The following is a 9,469-nucleotide window of genomic DNA, read 5'->3' as shown; positions in this document are numbered from 1 at the left end:
CACATTGGGATTTCCATAATCGTGTTCGAGTTTAGTGCTGCATTATAACGTAGTCATGCGCGATGACTGCATATTTTCGTTGCTGTAAATTGGAAGAAGTCATATCTTTCATCGGGAACCCAAAGAAGCGGGGAGACAGGATCATAGGATGCGTGGACATATTAGAGACCTGCATCGTGAGGGCAGATGAGGGGTAATGCGACATCAACGTGGCTTATATGAGGAGAATGTGCCAAAGAAGCTGCAACAGCTGCTCCGACAAAGATAGAAATGATGAGCATGTTCAAATTACATTTTGCATTATACTATACATTCGTGTAAACCTAGACACGTTGCTCTATCTCGCATTATTATACCCTCTCTGTTCGAATATAGTGTTTCGTGTGACATTTCTAACAGATATTTAAATATTTAGCAAGGTTAAAGCTATTGTAAATTGTAAATTAATAGTGTTTGTTGTTGAAGGCTTGCCTGCATGCAATCATTATGCTAATGTAATGCGTGTGTGGGTTTGTCTGTGCGAACGTGGGTGCTTGTGTGCTTGAGTCTACATGACTACACAGACGCACCCCCTTGACACACACACANGCGCGCGCGCGTGCAGGGCGTGCGTTTGTGTTCACATTTTAACATGTTTACTACTGTAGCAGGTCAATGCGGCCCCTACCGCTGCCAGAACGGAGCATGCGAAGTGACGGGCGATAACTACAGGTGTCGTTGTGAATCGGGCTTCTTTGGGAACGACTGTTCGCAGAGAGACTGTAAGCCGCCGTGCGCGCACGGCATCTGCGTGCCGACGACCGGTGCGCCGTCGTGCACATGCGCGAAAGGCTACGCTGGAACGAGCTGCGAGTTCACAATTGTTACAAAAGCGTCGACAACGACTAGTGTTACGTCGGCGACGACGCCCGCGAGTCAAACGCTAGAAGAGACAACGCTATCGAGTACAAAACAATCAGCTCCGCAGAGCACAAATACCGCAACCTTAGAGGCGACGAAATCGTCAATTTCACAAGAAGAAGGGCCGCTACGGAAGACGTCAACACAGCCAATCACGCAGGCGACTGAACAGTCATTTGTGCAGACAACAAAACATCCAATTAAACAGACAACTAAACAGTCAATTTTAGAGACGACAGCACGGCTCACGATCAGTCCAGAGACGGGTAAATCACCAACTGCGCAGCCAATTCCAAAGACGACTGCACAGACAATTCCAAAGACGACTGCACAGACAATTCCAAAGACGCACTGGCACAGACAATCCAACCAGCCGACTGCGCACAGCCCAATATAAAACGCGAGACGCACAACCAAATTCCCAAAGACGACGTGACACAGACAATCTAATAGACTGCACAGACAAATCTCGCAAATACAACTGCACAGACACTTCCAAAGACGACATGCTCAGCCCAATTGACAAAACGCACTACAACAACCAATTCCAAGACGCAGTGCGACAGCCAATCAAAGACGATTGGCCACAGACAATTCCAAAGACAACTGCACAGACAATTGAAAAGACGACTGCACAGCCAATTGCAAAAACGACTGCTCATACAATTGCAAAGACGAGTGCACAGACAAATCCAAAGGCGACTACACAGCCAATTCCAAAGACGACTGCACAGACCATCCCAAAGACGACTGAATCAGCGACAATTCCCAAGATAGCTGCACAGACAGTTTCCAAGACGACTGCACAGACACTTCCAAAGACGATATTGGACAACTATATTCCAAGACGAGCTGCTGAGAACGAATTCCCGCAAGACGGGACCTGCACAGACAATTCCGCAGCAGCGACTGCACGACATTCCAACGACCGATCTGCACAGACAATTAACCAAAGACGGGGACTGCACAGACACGGATTGTACGACAGCACAAACAGCAAAGTGAGCATACACAACAGAGGGCCTGGCAAACACCATGTATGCAGACAACTGAACAACTAAATTATAGCAGACAAGTGAACAGCCAAGTTTAGAAACAACAAAGATCGGTTTAAGTGCACAGACAACTAAATCTAGAAATTGGTCTAGAGACCGGAAAGGGCGCCTACCGGAAGACGTCAACGCAGCCAGTGGTCGAGCAAACGACTGAACAGGTCATTAGGCAAGGACGACAGAACAGCCAATTTTAAAAACTACAAGACGGATCATTCCAGAAACGGAAAATTTATCCGCATTTAACAACGCCGGCAACAAATCTGCTTGTACACGATGAGTGAAACCACGGAATTCCTAATGCGCGAAAGAACAACCGAAGCCTGTGTAAGGATAACAGACAGAGCAAAATATCAACAAGCTACAGAGCGGGCAGCCACTTCTAAAACGAACAAAACAGTCAATTCTAAATTTTATTTCATTACCAATTTTAAAAAACAATAAACATCATAGTACAGCGACCGACTAAAAACCGATTGTGCAAGACGATTAAAGAGACAGTTATTCGAGACGAACACTGAAGCGGCCAGATATTGCGACGGCGAACTGAACAGCCAATTATTGCAGCATCTGAACCGCCATTATGATACAGTCTGAACGCGCCCATTATTGAATCATATCTGAACCGCTAATTTACTTGGTGGACGACTCACAGTCAATTATACAGACGACTGAGGCAGACGACTGAAGAAGAAAACTCGCAGACAACTAAACTACCCGATTGATGCAGTCACCAGTGACAGATACCCTTATTGATAACAACCGAAGAGCCAACACGACCGACGAACAGGCCAATTATTGAGAACAACTGAACAGATAAATTCTCCATACAATGTGATGTAACAATGACTAAGACAACTGACGCAGTTAAATAACAACAGACTCACACTAGTCAAGTAATACAGAGTGGTTGAACAGCCAATGCACAGACGACTGAACAGAGGAAATTCACAAAAAGCCTCGAAATAACAAATTACCGGGGACAACTGAAAAGCCAATTATACCGACGACTAAACAGCCATTATACGCAACGACTGACAATGCCAATTATACCGACGACTGAACACCAATTATACGCGGACGACTGAACATAACAATTATGACGTACCGCCCGGACTGAACAGCCAATCATACAAACGACTGAAACAGCCAAGTATACCCGGAGCGACTGAAGCATACAATTACCTACCGGACCGACTGAACAGCTAATTATACCCGACAACTCTGAACATTCAATTACATCAAACGACTGAACAGGCAATTACACAGACGAGTGAACAGTCCATTCCAACAACGACTAACAGCCAATTACACAGACGAGTAAACAACCAATCCCAACAACGACTAAACAAGCAACTACACAGACCCCGAAGTTGGAAAAAACCCAGCTCCCCCCCCCCAGTTTCTATCTACGACTAAACAGCCAATTATGCAGACGACAGAACAGGCAATTCTAAGACAGCAGAATCAATAACTTTACACACGATCGTGCAACCGATTAAAAACATAACTGTATCTCCCTTCGATGCACAAGCTGTTCGTTTTGGAGAATTACATTCAAGACCACATTATGGACCGCTTCTGGCATCAGCCGAGAACCTTGAGTACCCGCAGTCCGACCCGATCGGCTCCCAAGATTGGATCGGTAAGTCCAATCAGGACATATAAATGCGCCGAGAAAGGGCGAGGAGACGTGTATCGAAATAGCTTTCCACGCAGAGTATTAAACTAGCTAATGTTAGATGAGATGCTGTTAAACTCATTTAAAATACTTATTTACGAAATCTTTTTTTTCTCAGCTTTAGGCAATAACAAATTGTTAGGTTTATGACGCAATAATGGTTATAAATTTTTTTAATATGAGATAAATTACGAGATTTCTCTCTCTCTCTCTATATATATATCAAGAGTAGATAATAACACATGTTAATTATGTTATGTTATTAATTTATGTTAATTACACAATGTTATTATCTACTCGTGACTATATATATACTATATATGATAATATAGTAGTATCAGAATATATATCAGAAGTAGATAATTAGGGATTTCCACTATTATCTAGCTTCTGGAATTATATATATATATATATAATATACTAATATATAGAGTGGTAATGCACCCGTTTATGAGTATATTGTGTGTGTGTGGTGTGTGTGTGTGTGTGTGTGTGTTTGGTCGTGCTTGCGTGCGTGCGTGGTGTGTGTGTGTGTTTGTTGTTGTGTTTAAGCAGCGTGTGTGGTGTGTGGTGTGTGAAAGTGTGTGTGGTGTGTGTGTGTGTGCTGTGGTGGTGTGTAGGTGTGTGTGTGTGTGTGATGTGGTGAGGTTCAGTGCTTGTAAGGTCTCGAGGCCAAGACCGGCTCATAGAACCGTTTTCCCTTGGTCTCGGTCTCGGGTCTTGCCTCGGGAGTGCAAATGGAACATCGGACTCGACTTCGGACTCGGGGGGGGAGGTGCGGACTCGACTACAACACTGCAGCCTAAAATACAGGTGTATAAATCGACAAGAATGATGACTCGCAGAAAGTCGTCATTTCCTAAGTCGGACACATATAGACTAGGTCTCAAAAAGGCTCGCTTATGCGGTTTACTGTACTGTTCTATTTCATGCAAAGAAGTGACAGATTCCAGGGGGCAGGAGAACACCCCCCCCATGTTTTGAAACAAACACATACTTATAAGCAAGTGCCTTGTTGGTCTGTGCGACCTTTTATTAATGCAAAAACTAGGACTCGGAACTCCGGACGTCGGAGTGAGTGGTGGACTCGGACTCGACTCTGGACGGCTACGGGCTGGGCGCGACTCGAAGACTACGGACTCGGACTCGGGGAGGGGGGCAGAGGGCGGGCGGGGGGTGCGAGAACTCCGACTGCGGCCACGCCCGCCTCCGAGGGGTGCGGCTCGCCACACGTGGTGGGTGTGCTGTGTGGGTGGTTGTCGGTGTGGTCTTTGTTATGTTTGGGTTGTGTTGTTTGTTTGTGTTACGAGGCGTAGGTATGCGACTCTGCGCGGTGGAGGGGGTTCATGAGTAGGCGCAATACAGGGATAAAATATTATTACAGCAATAATGTGTTTAGTTACTAGGCTACACCCCAAGGTTGAAGTGCAGGTCCTTCATAAGAATAACGGGCAGTCAACAGCAACAGACTGTTAGGGGGCGTCAATCAGTGGAGCGGTATGTGATATTATCAAAATGTATTTATATAGATAGTCAATTTATTGCAATATTGTAGCATCATAGTTTCAGCGTCGAGTTTTAGCAGAGAAATGGGTCCGTCACAGGTGTTTCGCCATATTGGTGGTGTCAGACGGAGTTAAAATAATCGGCGGATTGGTTGCGCTGTCAATTTCTGTTGCAATTTCAGCGACGCGATCATTGTCGCCCGAATCCATGTGAGCACGGAACATTGTAGACACCGATAGTGACAGGCTAACACATTGTTATTGGCTCCGTGGGGATATTATTGGCAACCTAGATGCAATCTAGGTAAAATTCAATCATTACCGTAATTACGTTTAGGAATTGCGGCTCTAAAGACTCACAGCCAACCACACAACCCTGGGAGTAGATTTTAAAAAATCGAATGACTTATAGCGTATTAGTGGCATCACGTGATAAATGTTGAAATCTATCCGATAACGTCGCAGACACTGATGAGCAATAGGTGGGCCACCCGCCCGCGCCTGAGCGAGGCACTATTGCTGCGCACGGCATTGTTATTATAACGCATTGTGTTTACGTCAGGCGAAATCTCCTGGGCGTGCTGGGCGCACGCAAGAGTTTCGAATTAATGGCGATGTGTTTGTGTCGACGCGTTTTGTTACATCGAATGCACTGCAATTAAGGATATAATAGAAGGATATAAGCATGAAAAAGTAGAATTGCATAGTCCATGTTGATCACTATAAAAACATTATGCCGTGTTGGGCGCACTATGCTGTCATAGTGTTGCTTTGGGAAGGAAAGTGCCCTCCGCCGCCCGTAGCCGGCGTGCGGGCACTATACCTTCCCTCAGCAACACTATGAGAGCATAGTGCCCCAACAACAGGCATTAATATATAAGTAGTACAGTATTTACCGTTGACACACCGAACTTTTAATGCGCTTTGATGCGCATTGATGCGCTTCAACGCGGTTATGTACACACCAGATACGGTTGTAATGCGCATCAATGCACATTATTTTCAATCAACATACGTATGTGGATTGAGCAGTTCGTTTACGGTTCGATTCGGTTCGGTTCGGCGGTGTGTCAACGATAATTTTACAACACGGTTCTGTTCGGATTGGGATTGGATGATGAAATCACGTGGTGTTCTCGTAAATATCCTGTGATTGGATGATGAAATCACGTGGTGTTCTCGTGACGATCCTGTTGAATGCGTTGTTGGATTTGCGTTCGGTTGCGTTCGGATTTGCGTTCGGATTTGCGTTTGGTTGTTTCGGTGTGTCAACGGTATATCACATATGAAATCGAATTATGTCATTCGGTTACAATGCGCATTGATGCGCATTGGTCAATACCGAATTCGGTGTGTCAAGGGTATTACAATTGCCATCACCCGGGGGGGGCACTTGTCTCGGAACAGGGTAGGGGGGGGGGGCTCCGGGACCTTGAAAATCTAACCCTGTCAAAAACCGCTTTGCGCCCTAAATTACACCCTGTCCCAATATACTGCACTAAAATGTATACCCTGTTGCAATTTTGCACATTTCGGTTGTGTCCTGTCCTGTCAATATAGGCAAATATTGGTCTAATATCGGCTTGGTGATATTGGCCCAATCTTGTTTTGCGAATATTGTATGAATATCTGCCTATATTGGTCCAATATTGGCCTGGTGATATTGGTCTAATATTGTTTTGCCAATATTGGTCCAATATCAGCTTGATGGGTGGGTATCTAGATAACCCTGTGCCAATAATAATGTTCGGAAAATATACCCTGTCCAGCGGCACGTTCCCAGTACATTTAATAATGGGAGTGCCCCCCCGGGAAGGGGGCAGCATAAATCAATCCCAGTGTCCCATAGCTAATGTCTCGAATCAATCCCAGTGTTTTCATGTGTGAGATAACTGCTTATTAACCCGACTTCTCTTCGGCCAAGTCATTTGATTCATTTATCCTATTTCCGATAGGAAATTGGTCAAACTGGGGGAAATGGTCCAGGTGTAATCCATGCGGCGGCGAGGGATTTCAGACGAGGAGGCGGATATGTGCAACTACGCGCTGTGGAATGTATGTAGTTTATACTGTAAATGTACACACTAAGGTAGTCCAGATGAATAAGTCCGTTTGTTATAGGAAATTGTGCAAGAGACGTCAATAACTTGAGATTCCAAGCAATTAAACATCTGTTTTTAAAACATATAAATCATGCACGTAAAATACCAATACGATTGCGTTTTCTCTTTAAGTGGCGATACAGTCGAAAACAGAATGTGCAACGATCCTTGCAAGATCCGAAATAGATCTAGCCCACCGTGTAACGTGAAGCTAGTTTCCAGAATCATGTGAGTATGCCTAACTAAAATTGTTGTTGTAATCCAAGCAATCAGACTGTTTGACACTTCTTAGCAACGATTCAAGCTCCGCATTTTATTCTATTGATGTGCAACTACCATGTACCGATAACAATCATCAGCCGATGGAACCCTGAAACTTTTTGCTTGTAAACTTTTGCTTATTGTAAATTAAAAAATAGCTACGGTGGGCTATACACGGCTTGAGTAAGAGCTACTGCCACAAGTGTATAGGCGAACGTCGTTGCTCTTTATTGCAGCTTCTTTCGGTCCTGCCCATCTTTAGCGGGCATGCGTAACGGGTACTGCAAGCTGGACCACTACTACGACGTTTCCCGAAAAACCTGCCGCAAACAATAACGGCAGGTAGTTGGCCTAAACACTCGACGTACATTTTTACCTTGCGTGTAGAAGGTTGTCGGGTTATCGCGAACGAACGCACTGCAATTCGTGATGCTGCCAACATTGTATTTTCTTTACGTCTCAATATTAATATTTACGCAGCATTAATTTTCCAAAGACGACTGCACAGACAATTCCAAAGACGAATGGACAACTAATTCCAAGGACGACTGCTGAGACAATTCCGAAGACGACTGCACAGACAATTCCAAAGACGACTGCACAGACAATTCCAAAGACGACTGCACAGACAATTCCAAAGACGACTGCACAGACAATTCCAAAGACGACTGCACAGACAATTGTACAGACAACCAAACACCATGTTATGCAGACAACTGAACAACTAAATATACAGACAAGTGAACAGCCAAGTTTAGAAACAACAAAACGGTTTAGTGCACAGACAACTAAACAGAAATTGTTAGAGACCGAAGGGCCTACTCGGAAGACGTCAACGCAGCCAATTAGGCAAACGACTGAACAGTCAGTTAGGCAGACGACAGAACAGCCAATTTTAAAAACTACAAGACGGATCATTCCAGAAACGGAAAATTTATCCATTTTAACAACGGCGCAACAATCTGTTGTAACGATGAGTGAACCACGAATTCTAATGGCGAAAGAACAACCAACTGTTAAGATAACAGAAGAGCAAATTCAACAAGCTACAGAGCAGCCACTTCTAGAAACGACAAAACAGCCAATTCTAAATTTTATTTCATTACCAATTTTAAAAACAAATAAACAGTCAATAGTACAGACGACTAAAAATCCGATTGTGCAGACGATTAAAGAGACAGTTATTGAGACGACTAAGCGGCCAATTATTGCGACGACTGAACAGCCAATTATTGCTACATCTGAACCGCCAATTATTGATACATCTGAACCGCCAATTATTGATATATCTGAACCGCTAATTATTGTGACGACTCAACAGTCAATTATACAGACGACTGAGCAGACGACTGAAGAGAAAATTCTGCAGACAACTAAACTACCGATTATGCAGTCAAGTGAAGATACCATTATTGAAACAACCGAAGAGCCAATCTTACAGACGACTGAACAGCCAATTATTGAGACAACTGAACAGAAAATTCTCCATACAATTGATGTAACAATGACTAAGACAACTGAACAGTTAAATATACAAACAACTCAACAGTCAAGTATACAGATGGTTGAACAGCCAATTGCACAGACGACTGAAGAGGAAATTCTACAAACGCCTGAAATAACAATTACCGGGACAACTGAAAAGCCAATTATACCGACGACTAAACAGCCAATTATACCAACGACTGAAAAGCCAATTATACCGACGACTGAACAGCCAATTATACCGACGACTGAACATACAATTATACCGCCGACTGAACAGCCAATCATACAAACGACTGAACAGCCAAATATACCGACGACTGAACATACAATTATACCACCGACTGAACAGCTAATTATACCGACAACTGAACAGCCAAATATACCGACGACTGAACATACAATTATACCGCCGACTGAACAGCTAATTATACCGACAACTGAACATTCAATTACATCAACGACTGAACAGGCAATTACACA

The 9,469-nt window shown here is 44.0% G+C and overlaps 1 protein-coding gene across 1 annotated transcript; it reads left to right on the top strand.

Moving 5' to 3' along the window:
• Positions 1-631: 631 nt before the first annotated feature.
• On the top strand, positions 632-1,297 carry LOC106804802 (delta-like protein C). Its single transcript, XM_014806150.1, has one exon. The coding sequence runs from the start codon at positions 632-634 to the stop codon at positions 1,295-1,297; it is 666 nt and encodes a 221-aa protein (XP_014661636.1).
• Positions 1,298-9,469: the final 8,172 nt, after the last annotated feature.

This window comes from Priapulus caudatus, unplaced genomic scaffold (genome assembly GCF_000485595.1).
Source record: "Priapulus caudatus unplaced genomic scaffold, Priapulus_caudatus-5.0.1 Scaffold88, whole genome shotgun sequence".
Taxonomy (NCBI): Eukaryota; Metazoa; Priapulida; class Priapulimorpha; order Priapulimorphida; family Priapulidae; genus Priapulus; species Priapulus caudatus.
The sequence above is the reverse complement of the archived record's forward strand: the minus strand, read 5'-3'. Positions and strand labels throughout refer to the sequence as shown.